The sequence below is a fragment of the Miniopterus schreibersii genome (genome assembly GCF_964146895.1).
Source record: "Miniopterus schreibersii genome assembly, chromosome: 5".
Lineage (NCBI taxonomy): Eukaryota > Metazoa > Chordata > Mammalia > Chiroptera > Miniopteridae > Miniopterus > Miniopterus schreibersii.
Genome location: NC_138106.1, coordinates 237,890 through 260,294, shown reverse-complemented (window position 1 = coordinate 260,294; position 22,405 = coordinate 237,890). Strand labels below are relative to the sequence as shown.

The following is a 22,405-nucleotide window of genomic DNA, read 5'->3' as shown; positions in this document are numbered from 1 at the left end:
ATTCGATTTGTTTTTATAAAATGGAACACACGAAAAATAGATATTATCCCCAGATGATGGAACTACACAGCCTTTTCTCTTCCTGACACTTTTCAAATTTTCTCGATCGGGGTACATAATCTTACAATGATAAAAATCAATGAGTTATAAATTAATTTTTAAACACATGTTGATACGGTTTTAGGCTACGTATTGACTGGTGATGAGTTGAGAGAGGCCTGGCCGGAGCTGGGTCCCCAACGTTCTCCACGGCCTATGATATTCGTGGACACACGATGCCCCCAGCACTCCATAGGCCGTGCTGTTCTATTTCCCTGTAATTAATGAGGCATCAGTCTCGCTCAATGCTCTTTAGCGGTTTCCCAATAGGAGCGAAAGCACTTTGCAGTGACCCAGGGCGTCTCCTGGCTTCTGTGGACACGTCAATACCTTCTCTGCCACCCGCACACGGCACACCCCATTCCCGGGCCTTTGCTTAGCAAAGGGCTGTAGACTGGCTCTGAGGCTCCCGGTGTCACCCTGCCAGGCGAGGGATTTACGCTCCGCCTGGTGAAAGGTGATGACCCGAGACCAGCCTCGGTGCGATCTGCAGGGAGGTGGACCTGTGTGAGTTTCTCGTCTGTCCTACATTTCCATCCTGGGTACTTTAGCATCTGAGGGACCCTGGACGCTGGCTGGAGCGTGCAGACGGAGAGGAGTCTGGGAAGGAGAAGGAATTCACAGCCCTCTCTCTCTGTCTCTTCCCGTGTCCTGCCCTCTCTCCCCCTGTGCCGGGCAGCCTGTGACCAGCTGGCCCTGGGTGTGGCTGCGCTCTTCGGCCCCGCACACAGCTCCTCGGTGAGCGCCGTGCAGTCCATCTGCAACGCCCTCCAGGTCCCGCACATACAGACGCGCTGGAAACACCCCTCGGTGGACACCAGGGACTCCTTCTACATCAACCTGCACCCGGACCACACGGCCATCAGCAGGGCGGTGCTGGACCTGGTCCTGTACTACAACTGGAGAACCGTGACCGTGGTGTACGAGGACAGCACAGGTAGGACGCACCTGGCCGCGAGGGCGGAGCCTGAGCTCCTGCAGCGTCGCTCGCCTGGTGGGGCCTGAAAGGCTCTTTAAGGGAAGCTGATGGGTGTTCCCATTCAGGAATGGCCCATTCTAGAGAATTCCAGTTCCTTTGGGGGAGTGATTTTTTTTTCATCATCAAATTTAAAAGGATTTTGCCCTGGCCGGTGTTGCTCAGTGGTTAGAACATCAACCTGTACACCGAAGGGTCTCGGGTTCGATTCCTGGTCAAGGGCACGTACCTGGTTGCGGGGGTCATGCGGGAGGCAGTGCTGGGCGCCCACAGATGCAGGGCCGATGTAGGCCTTGTCCTGGCCGCTGTATCCGAGGGACTCGAGCAGCCGCCCATTTGCATGTCCACGGGGTCCTGGAACCCGTCCCCATGGGTACCGAGGGACGACTGTATTTACTTTCTGAAATTTTTCCCCAAGGCTTGAAATTAGCTCCACTCTTTGATATACACACCTGATAGTAAGACTAATAAAGTTATCAGAGAAAATTAATAAAGCAAAGCCGGTTAAACTTTTTAATCTTTCATTTTAATAGTGTTTCATTTCTCACGTCCCTTCCGCCCGCATCCACACTGACCATCCCCCAGCAGGTGAACCGAGCCTCTGCCTGGCACTAACTTGAAACTGTTGGATAAAAGAGACTGTTCTGGCCCGAAATATGCATGTGTGCATTTTCTTATACCTCATCCCATTTTGGGAAAAAGTAAAGGTAACTGATACGGACTGTGTAGATGTTATGCTCGGAGCAGTCCCACTGGCAAGGAGAAGCCACAGGCTGCTGCACCTTTGGAGTTTCACCGGCTCGTGCTGGGGAGGACATGGCATCGAGTGCGTGCCCAGCACAGACCAAGAGCCTGAGGAAGCGACGTCGTCAGTGGAGGTGCAGTCAGGTCTCCGTGCTGCCCACCTTTGTAAGCGGCGGGCTCATCCCACGGCCGATGGAGCCGCGCCTTCCTCGCCGCGCAGCGGACGCTAAGGGTCATCTTCTCACTCGGGCTGCACCTTCTCCAGCAAAGCAGGACCGTCGACAAGGAGAACAGACACGCCAGTCAGAGAAAGTCAAGTGTCACGCGATCTCACTCATGTGGAATCTGATGAACAAAATAAACCGAGGAACAAAATAGGTCCAGAGACACAGAAACATGGAACCGACTGGGGATCTCAGAGGGCAGGGGGTGGGGAGAGACTGACCAAAGAACTTACACACGTAAGTGCACAACCCACAGACAGACGACACGCAGGGGATGGGAGCGGGGTGGAGGGGTCAGTGGGGGAAATGGGGGACATCTGTAATACTCAACAACAAAGATGAATTTAAAAAAATAAAAAAGAAGTGTAAAATATAAATAATAAAAGGAAAGGAAATCAGTAAATGACGTCAGGGTTCTGGATTCCACTTCAGACAGAGGCCAACCGGAGTGTGGACTTCAAACTGCACCGAGACAAAATAGAGCTTGTGAGAAGGTGGCACAGAGGCTGACACCTAACCGCGGCCCTGGCGTCGGGGCCGCGCCCGCAGGGATGCCGTTTTGCAGGAGAGAACAATTCAGCCGTCATCTCTATCACCTGCTGTTGCCCCTCAGCTGCGGACTTTCCCCATCACCTTTCAGAGCCGGAGGGAGGGAGCGGGGCAGGGAACCGTTCACCCGAGAGAAACACCCATTGGTTGCCGCCCGAATGCGCCCCAACCGGCCGGACTGAACCTGCAGCCCAGGCACGTGCCCTTGACCGGGAACCGGACCCGAGACCTTTCAGTGCTCAGGCCGACGCTCTGACTGTTGTGGGCGGCGGGATGGGTTCAGCAACCTCGGTACCTGAGTCTGACTAGGACAGAATTCAGAGCCAAGACCCAAACTATAAGAACATTTATTTATAAAAACCACAGAGGTGGAAGAAGTAATTTGTAGACGACATGGGCTGAGGAAACCAGGTATAGAGGTAAAGGAAGGGCCCCTGGAGCTGGGGACTGAGGCAGGTAAAGGTGACACCCCTGGGGGGGGAGGAAAGGGGAAGGGGCAGGGAAGCCGTGTCCCCGGGAGGAACAGCGCTGGGTCCACCACCCTGAGGGTTTTAAGGGTGGAGATCTTAGGGGAAGGTCTCAGGATATTCAGCAGCTTTCCAGGAGGGTCCTTTCAGGTTGTGGTCTCCACTGGTGGACTGGTCGGCACCAGGGCAGGGGGTTATTAGTCAGTGCAGCTGGTCCTGGGTCAGCCGAGGCTGGTTCTGCTGCTTTTCTGGGCCTGGAGCTGAGATACAACTGGGGCCTAGATGCTATCTCCAGGGAGGAAAGGTCAGGGGTCCAAACCGCATGACCAGTGACGAGGAAAGGCCGCCCTGGGGGCGAGGTCCCGCCCTACAATTGTCCTTTGCTAGGCACCTGGGGCTTTCCGCCCTGGCGACCTTCTCTACCTGGCCTGTGGTCCTGGCTCTGCCGAGTCTAACTGCCTACAGCAGAACCTCCGGCCACTCGGGCCAGGCCTCGCTCTCTTTCGACAAGAAACTGAGGTCTTTTCTTCCTTGGGTTCACCTGATCTCAGCTGCCCAACACACACTTGCTGAAACTGAAAATCCAAAGTGAGCTAGTACACTGCCCATTAAGTTCAAGATTATTCATGTTAAAAGGTTTTGCCCAAAAAGACATTAAAAATGTAAAGGACTAATCGATCGAGCAGTTAAATTGGAGCCGGAGGGCACACAGGTCAACGAGCCAGGAGCAGCAGAGGCCTTTGGCTCTGAGGCGGCCTGACTCAGGGTTTTGGCTGCAGCGATTATTAAGCCATAAAGAGAAAACTTAGTAACCTGACGGGAAAGGAGGGACGTAGGTGCACTCGGCACCCACCCTCACGTCTGGAATCGGTTCCCATTAAGAAGCACGTTGTCGGGATTTGTTGAGTCTGTTAATGAGCCTGAAACCTGTGGGACTGACTGGGCCGTGCCCCCCAGTGTAGTCAAGGGGGCTTGTGCCTGTTCCTAAGGACGAAACTCAGTCCGCTGAACACCAGCAGGCAGTCCTGTCCCCTAGAGGTGGAAATGTAGGGAGCCCCTTGAGAACTCTGGGGAGTCGAGTCGTGTCTCGCTCGCTCCACCTCCCGCTCTCTCTCCATCAGTCACCTCCTCTCCGCTGCTCCCCTCCGGTGACGGGGCAGGGAGACATCGCTGCTCCTTGAGCCCGTGGTGGACGCCTCACCAAGGGCCCAGAGGCTGAGCGCTGAGGGCGGCGGGGGGACGTCAGCCGTTTCCGCTTCTCAAAGCCAAAATCAGTGACGTGCAGCCACTTCCCTGGATCAGGGCTCAGCCAACGCTCTTCTCTAAAGGCCAGGCGGTGTAGCCGGAGCTCCGTGGGCCACCGGGCTCAGTCACAGGCACGCTGCTCCCCTGGGCAGCCTGAGTGAGTGGGCCTGGTGCTTCCACAAACCTTCAGCTACAACCAGCATGAGGCCGCGTGGCTGGACCTGGGGTGGGGGGGTCAGAGGAGGGCCTTGTCGATCCTGGGGGGCTTTGTAGGCCCCAAGAGCTGCTGCTCCTCATGAAGTGGGAGGAGCCACAGGATCCGGTTTACACCAAAAACAGTCACTCTGGTCGCTCTATTGACAATACAGGGAGACGGGTAAAAGGTGGCTCCTGGAGAGGGAGGGGTGGCAACCCAGGGGCGAGAGAGGGTCGGATTCTGGAAGCTTTTCTGTTTGTTGAATTTTTTTTTAACCATCGCCTGAGGATATTTCAGAGAGAGTGGAAAGGGGAGGGAGAGAGAGACACACACATCGATTGGTGGCCGCCCCCACACTCCCCAACCGGAGCCGGGGATCGAGCTCTCAACCGAGGTATGTGCCCTTGGCCGGAATCGAACCCGGGACCCTTCGGCCCTCGAGCTGAGGCTCTAACCACCTAGCCAAACCCGCCAGGGCTGGGAACATTTTGAAAGCTGAGCTCAAGGCTGAGGGATGGAGGCTGGTGAGAGCGCGAGGGGCAGGCAAAGGCCGGGCGCGAAGCCTTTTGTCCCGACCCGAGAAGAGTTGCCCTCACCGGGAGCCAACCGGAGGAGCAGGCGAATGCCGAGGTTGCGACGTCTCCTGGAGCTGGTGCGTGGTGTGGGCTGAAGATGGAACTGGAGAGACCGCAGGATCCAGGGGGGACTAGGCGGGGCCACCAAGGAAACGACCGCAGCCCTCGGGGGTTTTTCTTTTCACCCGCGGTTGCCTTACGCCCTGTTTCTCAGCACAGCAGACCCGAGATTTCTAGCATACAGGCTCCTACAAAGAGCTTTGGCTCTCACGTGAAAGCCGTCTCCCAGCCTCACCGTGAGGATTAACCGAAATGGGACGAACGCACAAAACGTTGGTCATCAAAAGAGACGAATCCAGGGAGGAAACCCAAAGGAAATCGCCTCAAACGTCACGATACGTAAATGCCCGAGCACCGTGGGCCCTGCCCGGTTCTGACTGCTCCCCGTGAACAAGAGAGACGGCAGCTCTTACGTCTGAATGTTAACGGTGACTTAGATTTCTTACCTTATTATATTTCCCTCCATGTACCCTTGGAAAACAGGCAGAACGTATATTGTCCAGAACCAAGAATCTTGACAGAGGCCTAACATTTGGGCTGGGAGAAGATTAACATTTTGGATACACGGCCAAGCCGAAATGAAAGGTCTTCCGCACGTGATCAGAGTCGGGAAGAAAATAAGCGAATTTTTCACCTTCCACAACCACGACTCCCCCACTGTGCTGTTATAACTGGGGCCAAGCCAAACGCTTCTGCTCCTCACAGTCCCCGACGTGGCTGGGGGTGGAGAGGCCTCGGCTCCTGCGCCAACAAGGCGATCATTTCTAACTCGCTGTTTTCCTCTGCTCTCACCGTTTCCCTCCCTTCACATTTACGCACCTGTCTCCTGGCCAGAACCCTACTCAGATTTCCAGGATTCTGCTGGGAAAGCCAGTCCCCAGGTGCTGCAGGCGGCCAGGTGTGTTAGTTTTAGGGCCTCTTGTGCAGGCGGCCAGGTGTGTTAGTTCCAGGGCCTCTTCTATGAGGTCCTTTGCGAATAAGGGGCCCAATCTTTGGGAAGCCTCGCCTCTGTGAGGCACCTTTTACAAATCCTACGTATGCAGATCTGCACGTAAAAGCCTTGTATTCCCCCAGGTGATTCACTCGCCCACCCATTTCCATTCCCGTTCCTGGCTTTCCTCCCCCACTCCCCGGGGGGTACACGCGTAGATCCCCTTAAGAATCCTACTAGGTCTGAGAATATTAATACACCCTCAAGTTTGGGAAATGCCATTTCGCTTGTTTCTAAGTTCAAATGGAGAAGAAATTAACATTTAAACCGCGCAGCCTTGTCCTGGGTCCCGGTGGCTTATCACACTCCTATTTACGGCCCGAACCCCACTGCTGTGGTTTAACGAACCGGGAATTGGATTAAGACTCAGGAAAAGCCAAGCGCTTTCCTTTTGAACTGACGCTCATTAAGTGTCACTGACGCTGTCCGGGGGGAACGGAGCTGCCGCGGTAGGGAGACAGGTTCTCGAGCCCGGGTGCCCAGCAGCTGCGTCTGGAGGGGCCCAGGCATCGAGAATTTGACCTTGAAGGTCCCCTCCAATTCCTGGCATCTGCGACTGGCGCTCAGGGCCAGTCCAAACAATTAACCCCGCGGCACCTCCCTCTCCTCGCTGTAAAATAGCAGTGACACCGGCCACCTCAGCGGTGTGTTCCGAGGTTCATTGAGCTGTTTATAAGGCACGTGGCACCCTTCACAGAACGGCCGAAGTAAACAGCAGAGCTTATTATTTAAGGAGAAGTCCTGGGAAACTTTCAATGCTCACTGCAAGTAGCAGAGTCTTTTTTTCTTGGGCACATGCTCCCCTTTTCCAGGGTCGCCCGATGTTCATGCCAATCAGGGCTTCTCTTTGTCAGATCTGAGTGCAGAGCAGATAGGTGGCCAAAAAAGTGTTCAGAAGTGGCCATTTGGACATTTTTTAAAAGATTTTTTTTTAATGGATTTTTAGAGACAGAGAAAGGGAAGAGAGAGAAACATCGATCGGCTGCCTCCTGCACGCCCCCGAGGGGGATCCAGCCCACAGCCCGGGAGTGTGCCCTGACCAGGAATTGAACCGGAAGCTTTTGGTGCCGGGCACGGTTCCCAGCCACCTGAGCCACACCCGCCAGGGCCATTGGGACATTTTGAAAGCTCCGTGCGCAGAGCGCGGCCCAAACTCGTGTGTCGTCAGCAGGCCCCTTGCTCTAAGGCACCTTCCAAACCAAAGGTGAGGTTTCTAAGTGCATTCCTGGCACTGGAGGGGGGAAAGGGAGGCACCGAGGTTATTTTATAGCTACAGCTTTGCCTTTTTCTCTAGAAAGATTCAAACTTAGAGGAAGGTTGCAAGAAATGTGCAATGAGACCCTAAACAGCCTTCCTCCAGATACAGCAGTTACCGTGTGGCCACGTTTGCCCTAATGTCTGCGATTCTCTCACTGTAAAAACAACTACAGCCCTGGCCAGTGTGGCTCAACAGTTAGGCATCGAGCCATGATCCGGGCGGTCACGGCTGGATTCCTGGTCAAGGCATATGCCCAGGTTTGGGGCTCGATCCCCAGTGTGGGGCACACAGGAGGCCGATCGATGGCTCTCATCACTGATTCTCTCTCTCTTTCTCTCTCTCTCTCCCCCTTCCTCTCTCTGAAATCAATAAAAAATATATATTTAAAACAAACAATAAACCCGGTTCAGCTCACAGAGTCCCACTCGGGCAAATTGGACATTCTCAGCCGCCCTAGCTGGCTCTATACACTTTCCTCCAATTACCAATAGTGCGGTTTTAAGGAACGTTAATTTCTACTTTTATCATCATAATCTCTAAAAATTCTATGGCCTCTCTTTTTTTCATCAAGAAAGGATTCCCCAGTTCAGCATGCAACCCTGTTAGGAAGGAAACAGGATGAACCATTTGTAAGGAGTCTCTACGGCAAGAACAGGGAGATTCCGCGGAGCCGCCCGACTAATGAGCCGGCCAACAGTTGTTCCGTAGAAACCGGATGAGTGGCCCGCAGAGGCTCACAGCCCCGAGAAATTCCAGGATTCGGTGGCTTCTTAGGGGAGCAGGTGTCGCCTGCTTCATCGAGCACCTTTGGAAACGTCAGGCAATTTTTTTTGATGGACACAAGCGTTAGAGGTTCAGACTTGTTAAGAATGTGAGGTGCTGGCTGCAAATGGGAGGAGACAGTGGCACCCAAATGAGTTCAGGATGCGCTTGGGAAAGCGTGTCTCCCGGCCACGCGCCCCCACAAGCGGCAAACAGCATAACCCACCGGGAAAGGAGGCGAGAAGGGAGAGGTCGGCAGTGTCACCTTCGCGTAGGTGGCCTCCCGGTGCATCCTGGGGACGACTTGGGTTTGGCTGTAATTGGCAATAAACAAATATCCCTTGGACTTTCCTAGGTCTGATTCGCCTGCAAGAGCTCATCAAAGCTCCCTCCCGGTACGACATCAAGATCAAAATCCGGCAGCTGCCCTCGGGCAGCAAGGACGCGAAGCCCCTGCTCAAGGAGATGAAGGAGGGCGGGGAGTTCTACGTGATCTTCGACTGCTCGCACCGGGCGGCCGCCGGGATCCTGAAGCAGGTGAGGGGCCAGGGCAGGGCCGGGGCCGGGCAAGGGAGGGAATCGCTCGTTTCTCCTTCTCAGAGACGCCGGCTGGTTTCCCTCGGCACAGCCCGAGGGCTGCAGCTGCTCCTTCAGGCTGGAAATTTTCATTTTCAGGCCCTTTAACAGGCCAGGGGCTCTGGGGCCTGGGGTCCTCACTGAAGCCGCCGCTGTGCAGTTGAGGCAGATAGTCCCGTGCGCACATCGGGACGTGGGGGGGCCCTGCCGCAGAGGTGGGGGGCGTTGCGAGGTGACTCTCTCTCTTTTTCTTACATCCCTGGAAAGACTGAGCCAGAGCCCCGTGCGCAGCGCCTGCCTTGTCCCAGAGGCACCTCCCTTGTGGAGGACTTTTGTCCAACACTCAGGACTCCGAGCAGAGGGGCAGAGGGACAGAGGGACAGAGGGACGGTCACGGGGAAGAGGCTCCTCTCTGCTAACCTGTCGTAGACGGGGGGCGGCCTCGCACTCGTCTCCGGGGACAGCGGGGGGTGGAAGCACTGGGTAAATTGTGGAATCCTACGTAAAGGAAGATGGTGATGTTAAAATAATAACCACACAGAGTAAGCTTCCTGAGCACCTCAGGACGTGGCATTGGCCTTGTGCTCAAGAAAGAAAATTCAGAATTTGGAAAAAAGATAAAGTGTGAACAACTAGTTCTCACGCGAGTGATTTGGCAACATCTGGAGACATTTTCATCGTCCTACAGGGGACAGGGACTGTCCACAGGCATCTGAAAAGTAGAGGCCAGGGTGCTGGAAACATCCCATAACGCGCAGGGCGGCCCCACCACAGAGCACGGTGTGGCCTGAGTGCGGCAGGGCTGAGGCCGGGGGATGAGCACAGCCCAGGACGGTGGGAAGGCCACCAGGTGGTCAGAACGAGGCATTAACAGCAGGTCAGGGCATTGAACTTGGGGGAACGTGGGGAAAACTAGCCCAGTTATATTCACGTGGCCTGATGGGTGTGCTTAAGTGGTCACAGTGGCATCAGGCAAGGTTCTTATCTAAAATGACACATACCTGGCCCTGTCCAGGTGGCTCAGCTGGTTAGAGCATCGTCCGGATACACCAAGGTTACGGGTTCGACCCCTGGGTAGAGCACATACAGGAACGAACCAATGGAGCACAAATAAGTGGAGCAGCAAGTTGATGCTTCTCTCTCCCTGTCTCTTTTCTCTCTAAAATCAGTTTTTAAAAAGAATTTAAAATGACAAACTGTCACTGCACTTCCTGGCCTAAAGGTCGGGGTGCGGGGCGTGGTTGACGGGTAATGGGCACAGGAGACCCGCGGGGCTGATGGGGCTCCACTTGACCCTCCGGGGAGCTGTGATGCATCGAAAGTGATACTAAAGCCCCAGGACTTTCTCTTCTGGTCAAAACGAGGCCCGCGTGCTCTGTGGGATCACCTGTCCATGAGCCCTGGTCAACAAAACTCAGAGACCCCGCCCCACAGGTACACCAGTAACTGGGGAGAATGTGGAGCAGAAATGAGGGTCCGGGTTCCAGCCGCCACTCAGCCCAGCTCCTTTACCTGAGAAGGGAAAGGCAAGAAGCAGGTGTATGTCCTTTACCGAGGGCCCACCCGGGGCCAGTGGCGTGAGGACTCCTGGGACCCTATAGAGCAGCTCCCACGAGCTCCCATCCCCTGTGGTCAACACGTGTCTCCCTGCAGAGCCGAGGACGCTGCGCCGACGGGTGAGGCGCCCCCACGGGGTCCCACTGAGCAGCCAGCCTGCCACGTGGCCCCCACACCACCTGGTCTCCGAGCCCCTGTGCTCAGACCTGGGAGGGCCCCTCAGAAGGGTGAGCATTTCATCTCTGGGGAAAACACCACCACTCAGGTGAAATTAGTATCAGTAGCTTTTATTTCCTTTGTAACTAAGATGATTGCTGAGAAATTCCTCCCGGCTGGGTTAACTTGGCGTTTTTTCCGTGTACATGTTCACGATTTCCCTGCATGCCCGGCACCTCTGTCATATTTTACCGCTTCTTAATGATCCTTAAGGAGAAAGACATCAAGTGAACTTTATGGAGGATGGTTGACATTTATCTAAAAGTAAAATTGGGGAAAAGTCTATAGTTATTCTTGGGCATGCTAATTATTCTCGCAAAGCAATTATTTCTATTCACATTGAACAAGTGCTATATGATGAGAATCTGAAAAGTTATTTCCCAAAAATTAGTTAGAATTTCAAATGTCAAGACTTGATTAAGCTGCCGAGACTTGGGGCTTTGTGGGAACCAAGTGTCTCTGCCGGTGTCTGCAGTCTGAGCGTGGCCCCGACTGCCCGGGGCATGTCCTGCCACCCACCCGGTCACCTGGCGTCCTCTCCCCTCCCTCCCACCTGCCGCCTCCCAGCAGCCACCTGCCGCTTCGCCTGGACGCTGCTCCCATCTTTCCCTGCCCTCCGGTGGGACCCCAACTCCCGCTCCTCACTCCCAAGTCCCACCAGCTCCTGCCGACCCTTCAGGGCCACCACGCGGCGCCCTCGCTCGCTCGCTCCTCCTGAGTGTCACTGTACCCAGGCGCTGGCTGGTGGGGGGAGGATTTAAAGACGAGTCCGGGGTAGGAAAACTACATGTGGAACCCTAACAGCACCACCCCGGCCGCGGGCACCCACCTCCTTCGATCCACACGTGAGACTTGGTGTAACTGCACTGCCCCTACTTTGAAATGAAACCTGAAGCTCACAGGGTTGATTTCACGGACCACGGATGGAGCCTGCTCTCAACGCGAAGATCTGTGGCCAGCCCGACCTGACCGGCCTCTCTCTGCCCCCGTGCCAGCCCCTGGCCTCTGATAGAGACTCGGCTGGTCCCAGAGCAGCCCCTTCCCACTCACTGCCTCTCCACTTGCAGTTTCCAGCCCAGAACATTCTTTCCCATCATCAGCCTCAGCTAAGCCCCCTCGATGGTCCCCTGAGAGATCCAGGGGCAGAGCCCCTCGCATTCCCTAGGACCTCACCTCACGCTCCCCTTGGTCGCTGAATCAGCCCAGTGAAAATCTATAATCAGTTCGGAACATTGGCTCCTCCGCTACCCAGATGCCCTATGGTCCTGCTGCCTCCAAGGGGGCAGAGATTCTGTGTCCTGTCCCCACAAAGCCCCAGTACCCACCGCGGTGACACGTGGTCGTACCCAGTGCAGCTCTGAGTAAGGAATGAACCAGGTGGATGGATGAACCGTGTCCTGTGCTAGGAGCCCCCGTAAGTCATCTCCAGGCTCCCTCCCTCCCCCTCAGAGTGCTGGCCGCTCAGCTCCAGCGAGCACTCGGCCAGGTCCCTCCTCTGCGCCTGTTTCCTCAAAAGGACAGTTTTATGCGACCCCAGAAGTTCTGCATTTGCACCTACAATTCTTCCTGAAAATAAATTTGCCTCTTTGGAGAACTGCACAGCTGCTTGCAAATCCCATAATAGGATTAAGAAAGCAAGTCGCTCTCTGGACAGCAGGTGGATCCTGATGGTTCTTGGACGGGGAGGGGGGGTGCTGGGTCCTCCGTCCAGCGGGGCTGGGCAACCCCGAGCTGCGCAGCGGCCGGTGGGCGAGCGTGAACATGCTCTTTCCCACTCGGGAAACCCGCTGCCTTGTTTACACGACCACATGCATCGGAACAGGGACCCCCAGCCCCCAGCACATGGCAGTGAGCATAGCATCGTAATGAGCCATTAGTCTCCATAAAACAGTTTAGTGCCAGAATATTTTGTAGAATTATATTGCTTTTCCCTCTGTTGTGTTTTTTCTTTTTTTTAATTAACATAAAAGCTAAGCCAGAGAGAAAATGTATTTTTTAATGCCTGGCTTCCATCTGCTGGGAAGTGTAATTATGTGGCCGATTCTTCCCCACATAAGTGGTGCCCAGTGGCTGTGAGGAGGGCGAGGGGAGGCGGGAGGTGGGTTTCAGGTCATGTGTCCACCCTCAGTCTTCATCCCTTGGGACAGAAGACACAGAACCTGTGTTTGGAACCTGCACCCACTAAGTCAGATTGTCATTTCTAGTCATCAACACATAGAACAGGTCAAAGACCCGACTGTTTAATGAGACTTACTACGCGCCAGGCCCCGAGCTACGCGGGGGAAATGCGTCACTCATGGAACTTTGATGAGAAAAGCCTGTGTTCGAGAAACTGGCAGAGAGAAGAGAGAATTTTGTAACTTTCCCGAGGTCGCAGGGCCAGCAGGTGGCTGGCCTGGGACTTTAAACCCAACTCAGGATTTAGGAACAAAAGAAAATACCCTATCCCGCTGCTGTGCGCACCAAGACCCAGCGGGTCCTCGCAGTGTTGGAGCCCGGGACACATCCTAGAAAACCTTTGCCCTTCCTCAGTTACCCATGTTCCGTTTCACTCACACATCCGAAATGTCTCATCTGATCCTCAAGAAACACTGTTGTACCCACAGTCCCACGGCCGAGTCGAGAGAGTGGTGGACACGCAGCAGAGAAATTCACGCTTTCAGCCGACACACATTCCCTGAGCCGTGACTGGTGGGGATAAAGATGCAATAAGTGAAAACAGCAACCACCCCCTCGAACCTCCGCCCCCTTGAGGGGAAGAGAGACCCGAAAATGAATGTCATTGGTGTTGCTCTCCCACGTCTGCCGGCTGGTCGGAGACCAGGCAGCTAATTTCTAAAGACGTAAAGAACTGTGGCTGGAGTCTTAGGTGGAAAGTTGGGAGAGCCAGTTGCAAACTCTGCGCTTTCCTCAATAGAATGAACAGATTTGCATTTATTGGATGGATATTCCCTGTGCCAAAATACACCACGCATTTGACTGGAATGATATTCTTATTCTCTCAAAATATCCCAGGTTACAGATGAGAAACGTGTTCCAGGGCCTACCCTCAATTTCCAACCAGATTCCAACGTGCCCATGACCTGAGTTTCCTAGGCCCTCAAAATACGCTGTTTTGGGCAAGTCAGCTCATCTGTAAAATAGGATTGTTGGATTCTAATCCTGCTGAGGTTCCTCCAGCGCTGGGTTTCCATCCATGCAAGTGATCAAGGACCCCCCGGTCCTGGCGGGCCTGGCGCAGTTGGTTGGGCGTCCTGTGCACTGAGGGGTCACCAACTCAATTCCCAGGCAGGGCACATGCTGGGCTGTGGGCTCCATCCCCGGCGGGGGGCCTGCAGGAAGCAGCCGACTGACGTTTTGCTCTCACATGGATGTTTCTCTCTCTCTCCTCCTCTCTCTAAATCAATTTTTTAAAATCTTAAAAAAAAAAAATCCCGACTAGTCCAGACATAAAGAGCTAACACATTGCCTTATACTTAGTAGGCTCTCAAATAAATGGGGAGACAATTGAGCAGCTCATTGTTTAAAGCTCCCAGAGTCCTGGGTGGCCTTTGAGACAGTTACCTGGTGATAAGCTCATTACTCTGGATACATTCTGACAACGTAAGAATGATGAATCTCTGCTGATACTACTGGGTGGTAATTCATAGCTTATTATATAATTACGTTGGCAGCACATTCTCATTGTAATGAGACTTCTCTGATATTAAAATTGATTTACATTTCCTGAGCACATAGCTTGGTTCTGAGGAGCAGTTCATAGATATGAGTATGTTATTAAATATACACATGAATTTATTGACCTCTGTGGATAACCAACAGTGTACCCAAGGCTTTGAAATGTGTTCATATTTTTAGTGTACGGGGCACCCATTTGAGGAGTCCCAAAAATCTCCAAATTGTAGATCTGGGAAAGGACTTGGATTTGTCTCCATCAGAGTTAGTAATAAAAACCACATGCCTCAGAAATGCGCTAGGGAGTAATTCCAGCTGCATTAAAATTTTGCTGTGACAGGTGATAAAGAGAAGTCATTCTTGAAATAGAGGTGGGGGAATTCAGACGGAATCGGTGAAGGATTTGAAGATCTGGACACCAAAGTGCATCTTTAGCCTGGAGCAGGATCAGGGAGGCTCAGCTCTCAGGCCCCTCAAAGTGGCTTTTTCGGGGAAAGACTCCATGGCTTCCATCAGATTCCTTGATAAACTCGAGATGTTACCAAAGGGTCCCTCCCGCTCCCCCCGCCTCCCCCCATGACTATTAGCCAGATCCTTTCTCCTGAGGGTGATTCTGTGAGATGTAGGTTCCACCATTTATTCAGTGAACTCATATTGGATGTTTTCTGAGTGTTAAAGACTGTGCCCGGGCAACAGGCAGATAAAATACCATAAAAAACTCCAATGTATTAAATGAGGCCATTTAGTAGAGGACCCAGTCATTTACTATTTGCTAATTTTTACCTTAAATTCTCCATAAATAAGAACACTTCACATACCTTGCAGGGTGCATGAAACAAAACCAAAAAAAAAAATTGTGTTTGTTCAGACAAAACACCTGCTTTTTGACTCTGATAACCACGCTGGTCACTTGTCAAGGGCGGAGCGCTCAGAGGTAACACATCAGAATCGTTCCTGCCTCCTTGGACAAAACAAGCTCATGCCCCACCCAGGGCCCAGGGGCCAGGAGATGCAATCCTTCCTGTGCCCTTCAGGTCGGGGAATTGGACACTGAAGGTGTCCATGCTACGGGGCTTCCAAAATCAAGGCGAGGAGGCACCACCCCTTACAGACACACGATGTTATCGAGAGGGTGGGGTTTGACTACCTGCTATCTAGTCGATGATGGGGTGTCATAGGGTTACTCAAGAATAGTTCTGTTAGGAATGATAACGCTATGAAAAGAACACATTAGTGGAAGCCACCGAGGGTTAGTACAAATAGTACAGCCACGTCATTCCTTATCAGTGTGTGGGACGTGATGTTTGGGCCGTCAAAGTGATTTAAGTAGAGCCAGAGCTTGCTGCCAACAGTGCCGCCTTGGAGACCTGCACATGGCCGAGGTCAGCGACCCCCCAACCCGTCCAGGGGAAAAGTGCAGTATCAGCATCCAAAGAGGTGGCGTTTCTTAGGGAAACGTGTTTTGCAAACTCCTCGTATTATGATTATACTTTTTATTTGAAAAACTGGCATTTATCTTGATGTGACATTTTCTTAATCCCTTAATGACTTTTAGTTGAAATACCAGCACCCAGAGAAGAAAATCGCTGTGAGCTGCAGCAGTTTCCCTTACAGAGCGCACAGCTACCGGGCGACAGGTCATTGTAAAGTCGACGTTTCAAGGCACCACCTTCGGTGCCCTTGGCTTTACTCTCACCTGGAAATTTCTCATGTACCTGGGTCCTAAAGAGGCCAGTGGCCCAACAAGACTATACCTGGTTCTTCACTCCATGTCCAGGAGATTCGAGGGAGGAATCAGAATCCACTGGCCCAGGCGCTAGGTAGGAAAGTCAGCAACAGCGATTTTTCTAGTACAAGTGAAAAGTGAACCTGCGGGAACTAAGGGTTCTTTTTGCATTAAAAGTGGTAGACCTGCCGTGGCCAGCGTGGCTCAGTGGTGAGAGCGTCGGCTTGTGAACCAGCGGGTTGAGGGTTCGAAAACATCCCCGGTCAATGGCACCTGGTACCTACTTGGGTTGTGGGTCCGATCGCCACCCCTGGTCAGGGCACGTGTGGGAGGCAACCGATCGATGTGTCTCTCATGTGATGTTGTCCCCCCTCCACTCTCTCTAAAAATCAGTGAAAAAAATATCCTCACTCCCGAGGTGAGGATTGTTTCTAACGTGGTGGCCCTGTTAGCTGTTTACTCACTGCATCTTCGTAACTCGTTTCTAGCATGAGATAAGAGGCGTAGCAAATGAATCTCTGCCTCCAGGTGCTACAGCAAAATACTAATAAAAATAATTTGTTGAATGGTTGCTTCTAATAAAAGCACTGCACCCTTTACCCTCCTGCGAAGCCATCTCGTCCCGGGCTTCTGTGCCCTGGGAGCTTTTTCATTCCGGCTTCAACTCCGTTGCGAGTAGTTGGCCTGTTCGGATTTTCTGTTTCTTCCTGGCGCAGCCGTGGGAGGTCGGATGCTTCTGGAAATGCGTCCGTGTCTTCCCGGGGTCCGGTTTGTTGGCGTGTAATTGTTTACGGTCACCGTCAGTGATCCTCTGCATTTCTGTGGTGTCCAGTACAACTCTTCCTTCCCTCAGGATTCTATTTATTTCAGCTCTTTCTTTCTTGATGAGTTTGGCAGAAGGTACATCCATCTTTCCCAGGAACGAGCTCCTGGTTCCACGGACCTCTCTGCTGTGTTCATAAATCTCTATTGCATTTGTATCCACGCTGATCGTGATTAGTTCCCTCCTTCTGTCTGCTTTGGGTCCCGTCTGCGCTTCTTTCTCTAGTTCCTTTCGGTGGGAGGTTGGGTTGTTCGAGATTTTTCTTGCTTCCTGAGCCTGTGTAGCTATGAACTTCCTCTTAGAACTGGTTCTGTTGTGTCCCATGAATCCTGGAAGGCCGTGTCCTCGTTTTCATTAGTCTGAAGGTAGTTGGTGATCGTCGGCCGATTTCCTCCTTGTACCTCTGGTTGTTTCCTCGCCAGCTGTTCAGTCTCCGTGTACTTGGTACTTGTGCTTTTTCCAGTTTTCTTCCTGCAGCTGATTTCTAGTTTCATGCCACTGTGGTCAGAGGGACGCTCGATAGGAATTCAATCTTCTTGAATGTATGGAGGCTTGTTTGTGGTGTAAGAAGTGGTCCATCTTAGAGAATCTTCCACGTGCACTTGAAATAAAGTTTTGTCCAATTCTTGAATGAAATTTTCTATAAATGTCTAATGTGACATTTAAGGCCATTATTTTATTATTAATTCTCTGTCTGGATGATTTATCCATTGATGTGACGGGATATAACGTCCCCTATTATTGTATGACCATCAATTTCTGTCTTTATGTCTATTAATAATTATTTTGTGTATCAGGTGCATAGATATTTACGATGTTATAGCCTTTTTGTGGACTGACTCCTTCATCATCATGTGATGTCTTTTTTTACATTCTTTGTTTTAAGTCTATTTCGTCTGATATGAGTTTGTTACCCCGGCTTTCTTTTCATTTCTATCTGCTCTTCCATCCCTTCCCCTTCAGTCTGTGTCTTCAGACTTGCAGTGAGTCTCCTACCAGCAGACGGGTCGTGTTCCTGAAGCCATTCGGCCGCCTCATGTCTTTTTACCGGAGCGTGTGATTCATTTTCGTTTAAAGTGATTATTGACACCTGTGTGCTCGCTGCGTTGTTGGTTGTTTTACAGCTCCGCTCGGTTCCTTTCTCTGCTGAGCTCCTTTGGGGTTTGCTGGTTTTCCTCAGTGTTTGGTTGGGCTCCTTTCCTTACTGCTGTGTGTCTGTAGGCTTCTGGTTTGTGGCTACCGGAGGTTCATGTATATCGTCCTGATCTGTAGCAGTACAGTTTAAGCCCATAGGCACTGAGGTTCAAATATATTCTACAAGGACTGAATTTTTACTCCCCCTTCTCTATGACTTTGATGTCATATTTTAGATTTTTGTTTTGTGCATCACCACAACAATATCATTTATTTTTAAAGCCTATGCCCTCAATTGGTGATCAAAAACCTCTATAGTGGCCCTGGCCGGTGTGCCCAGTGGTTAGAGCATCACCCCCACACTGAAGGGTCCAGGGCTCATTTCCCAGCCCGGGCAGGGCACGTGTGGGGCAGCCAATCCATGTCTCTTTCCCTCCCTCCCTCACTCCCTTCCACACTCTCTAAAAATCAATGGAAAAATATCCTCAGGTAGGATTAACCAAAAAAAACCCTCTAAAAGAAAATTTAAAAAGAAACATCAGCCCAGGTGGAAAGCTGAAAACTCAGGTGCCTTTGTGTTTTGTTTTCAGTTCCAGAAACAATATTTTAAGCCTCAGTGTTCAGCTCTATGTCTTGATGTAAAACCTGCCCAGCTCCCTCTCCAGAGCCAGTCTTGGCTGCAATTACACCGTCTAATGACTGAAGTGAAAAATTGGATTCCTGACCGACCCGGCAGGTTAGCTCTTTACGCTCCGGTGACATCAGAGACCTGCTAACAAGACCTCGCCAGGCAGGGCTTCGAGTGTTATTGATGCCCCAAAGCAGTGCTACCCTTTGAAAAGCCCTCTGTGAGCCCCGTCTTGTTATCGCGGCAGGAGCGAGCTCCACGCTGGGCGCGTGATTCATGGGGAGAGTTTCCGGCCGTTTGTCATCTCCATGACGTTACAGTTTCAGCAACTGTTCCTCTGGTTTCTAGGTTAGCAGAGGGCAGAGGGCCTCCGGGTGGCCTGTCCTGTGCTGTCACCAAGCACCCTCTTCATCCCTTATCCCCTCTCCTGCAAAATCACTTTGGTCACATCTTAGGCACCTTCCAGGACCTCCTGTGACTAGGTTGCCTCAGCCCAGACCTTCCCAACCCATCTTTCACTTGAAATAATGAAAGTCCCTGCTCTTTAATGTTTCCATAGAGCAGCGATTCTCAGCGATTGCTTTGAAATACAAGAGCCCAGGCTCCGCCCTCAGAAGGTCTGATTCAGGGCGTCCCCGTGACTATCCGAGTGCCGAGCTTCCAGAGCCGACTCCCGTCGGCACCCAGATTGCATCTGCGCTGTGGAGTCCGATTTCTGAGTCTTCTCCATTCGCTTCTCTACTACGACCAAAACAGCCTCAAATAGCCCTTCTGGCACCTGCCCCGAGGAAGGTGATAGCCTTGAGTTAGGAGATTTAGAAGCAATAGTCTATCTCCAGAGCATTTGGCACTTTTTCTTCTCAGTGGACACGTTTCCAGGAATCCCAGAGTAAGATCACAGTTAATAAGCCACCTCCACTGGAACCGTGTCCTCCCCGCCGCCTCCTTCCCTCTGGCCAAATGCAAGACGACACACAGAATGTCTGAAGCCAGCAAGATGCCAGGTAGGTCACCGAGCGCGAGAACATCCCGCCTCCCGTCTGTGACAAATCCTCTCCTCCTGAAGGATCAGCGAGGACAGGCGAGGCTTCAGGGAAACCCATTTGCAGATCCTCACTTACGGGCGTCTGCGCCCGGGCGCGGCTAACCCGGGGCGCAGCGAGCTCTCCTCCGTGGCGTCGTGACGAGACTCAAGCTAAGAGGACCGGCCAGGGCCTCCTGCCCCGGGATCACCCCGGAACCTGGGTGGGGAAGGCCCCGCTGCGCCGTTATGGGCAACTCCAAGTGTAAAACTGGTTCAGCACAGACTATTTTTAAATGTTTTTATTGATTTGAGAGAGAGGAAGGGAGAGGGAGAGAGAGAAACAGCAGTGATGAGAGTCACTGACCTGCCTCCTGCACGTCCCCCACTGGGGATCAGCCTGCAGCCCGGGCCTGGGCCCCGACTGGGAATCAAACCGGCGACTTGATTCACGGTTCATGGCTCGATGCTCAACCGCTGAGCCACACCAGCTGGCAGCACAAACTATTTTTAAATCTGATCATCTGTCCAATTGCTTTGCTCTGAGTCAGACACAGCATCCTGAGGAGGCATCGGGTGCCGGTCACGGCTCGGGTCTCAGCTCCCGTCGGCCGTGGGTCCACTTCCTCTCCTGCGTCTGGATTTCCGAGGCTCCTTCCTGTTTCGTTTCCAATCGGCTGCAGCCGCCCGCTAATTATTGGTCTCTTACGATCACGCCGTTTCTGATTCCTCCGTGTCTCTCTTGCAGATCCTGTTCATGGGCATGATGACCGAGTACTATCACTACTTCTTCACGACCCTGGTAAGCGTGGCAGACACAGCGTCAGCCCCACGGCGTCCCGGGGGGCACTGTCACGGGGACTTGGCTTCTTTTCTAAGAATCCTCTGACCAGAAATGCTGAGAAGCAGGTTTCTTTCTTTCTTTTTTTTTTTTTAACATTGAAAAATGTGCATCCAGAAAGGGATTAAAATGAAACTTCCATTAAGTAGAAACTGTCGAAGTGCGAACTGTTCATAAAGAAGCCTCGCTGGCATCTCCGTGTACCCTGAAGGCGCAGTGACGAGCGTCCTGCTGCTGGGAGTGACCTGGCTCACCCGCCCGTGTCCAGCGGGGGCTGGGTTAGGCGGGGTCGCCTGCCGGGCGTCGTGAAGACTGTCAGGAAGAGCAGCTTGGGGGGTGCTTTGCACCTTGAACGCTTTGCACCCAAGAAAAATCATGACTCTTAAGACTAAGAAATGTTAAAAAAAAACTATACACCTTAAATTTTGAGAAATTATCAGATCGAGGAAGAATGATTTAGGGCATTTAGCACATGAGAGTGATGTGATGGCTCTCGCTCAATTTCAAAAGTCAGCCACACACCCCCACTCACACCCACGCCCCCACCCCCACCCACACTCACACCCACACCCCCACCCCCACCCACACCCCCACCCACACCCCCACACCCCCACCCCCACCCCCACCCACACCCCCACCCCCACCCACACCCCCACCCACACCCCCACACCCCCACCCACACCCCCCACACCCCCACCCACACCCACCCACACCCCCACCCCCACCCCCCACACCCCCCCTTTCTGACATGAGAGGGAAACAGAACCAACCTCCCTTTCCCCCGTGAGGCTGTGCTGCCTACAGTCCACTCAGATGCTGGGAGAGTCGGCACGAATCCCATCTGCCCGATAAAGCTGGCAGGCAGGCAGGCAGGCTGGCGCGAGGGAGATCGAGGAACCTGGAGCAAGGACCGGAAGCTGCCACACTCGCTCCTCACTCGGGGTGCCTGAGGCCCGAGGGATGCCGAGGACATCCCGAGACAAAGGCTTCGGGCAGTTGTCAAATCACGCCGGCTCTGAGCCTGGGCGAGGGCGCGGGTGCAGGGCAGGCGTCCTGAAACCAGCTTCTGTCTCGTGGCGTTTCCGTGGCCGCCCCCCGGGACACCTGGTCACTCTGTCAGGAGGGTCGGGGAACCTTGGGAACCCTCTGACTCTCCACAAGCACAGCCCCTGCCCAGCACCATGAACACCCGGGTTTTACTCACGGTGACCCGACCTCCTCGGGGTTCTGCCAACCCCACGGGACACGCCCGAGACGGGCTCTGTTGAAATCTGAGAAAGAACCTGAACCGTGGGACGGAGCGGCTGGTCCCCAGGGAGCCCCTTGAGGCAGGGCAGGCTGGCTGTCTCACCCCCTGGGTTCCCGGTCCCTCCCTCACGGGGGCCTGGAAATCGGACTCGACTGTCCATTCTCCGTGGGTGGAGCCTCGGTCAGCACATCGCGCTGTTGAATCCATGAGGGACTCTGCGCATGTCCGTCCGTCCATCCGACCTCCTGCGGCCGAGTAGCTCCTTGTGTTCATTGTGATAAAGGAATCGCCCGTTCTTGGGATTTATCCTTTACATTCGTCGTTTAGGCTCCTTCCTTTGGTTTTACCTGAATCCTGCCCGGCTTTGCCCTCTCATCCTTGCTGCCCTTCCCCACGAGTATTAGCAAAACTTAAAGAAAAAACAAAGTGACCTAGTGCAAGCGAAGGAAGTGCGACATTTCGGAAGGCAGTTCACACCTCCTGGGCCTGGGCTCAGCTCTGAGCGCCCAGGGTTGTGCCCCCCGACCCAGCTGTCTGGGGAAAGGGCACCCGGCCGGGAGGTCGGAGGAACCGGCCCCTGAGCGTCTCCTGCAGACACGTCCTGGGGGTCCCGACGGGGCTCCTGCCTCGTGACACCTTCGTCACAGATGACGGGCTGTCTTGTGCGGCACTTGCCTAATCCAGCGACCTCATTGTTGGGAAATGGTTATGAACGGATTTTTTTGCTGTTAAATTATATTTTGAAAGTTTGGTTCAGATTTAATTTGTATATTTTAATCCTATAGTTTACAGTCCAGCCTTTTTATAGAAGAG

General features: G+C 53.1%; 1 protein-coding gene across 2 annotated transcripts in view; it reads left to right on the top strand.

Moving 5' to 3' along the window:
- The window catches only part of GRIK1 (glutamate ionotropic receptor kainate type subunit 1), a gene marked incomplete at its 3' end in the record, with an annotated part of 189,967 nt that overhangs the window by 100,298 nt on the left and 67,264 nt on the right, over nucleotides 1-22,405 (top strand). For both annotated transcript variants that reach the window (XM_081138307.1, XM_081138306.1), the window contains exons 3-5: nucleotides 779-1,036; nucleotides 8,502-8,683; nucleotides 20,251-20,304. In XM_081138307.1, the coding sequence (XP_080994433.1) occupies nucleotides 779-1,036; nucleotides 8,502-8,683; nucleotides 20,251-20,304 (494 nt within the window). The remainder of the gene's footprint in view (nucleotides 1-778; nucleotides 1,037-8,501; nucleotides 8,684-20,250; nucleotides 20,305-22,405) is intronic.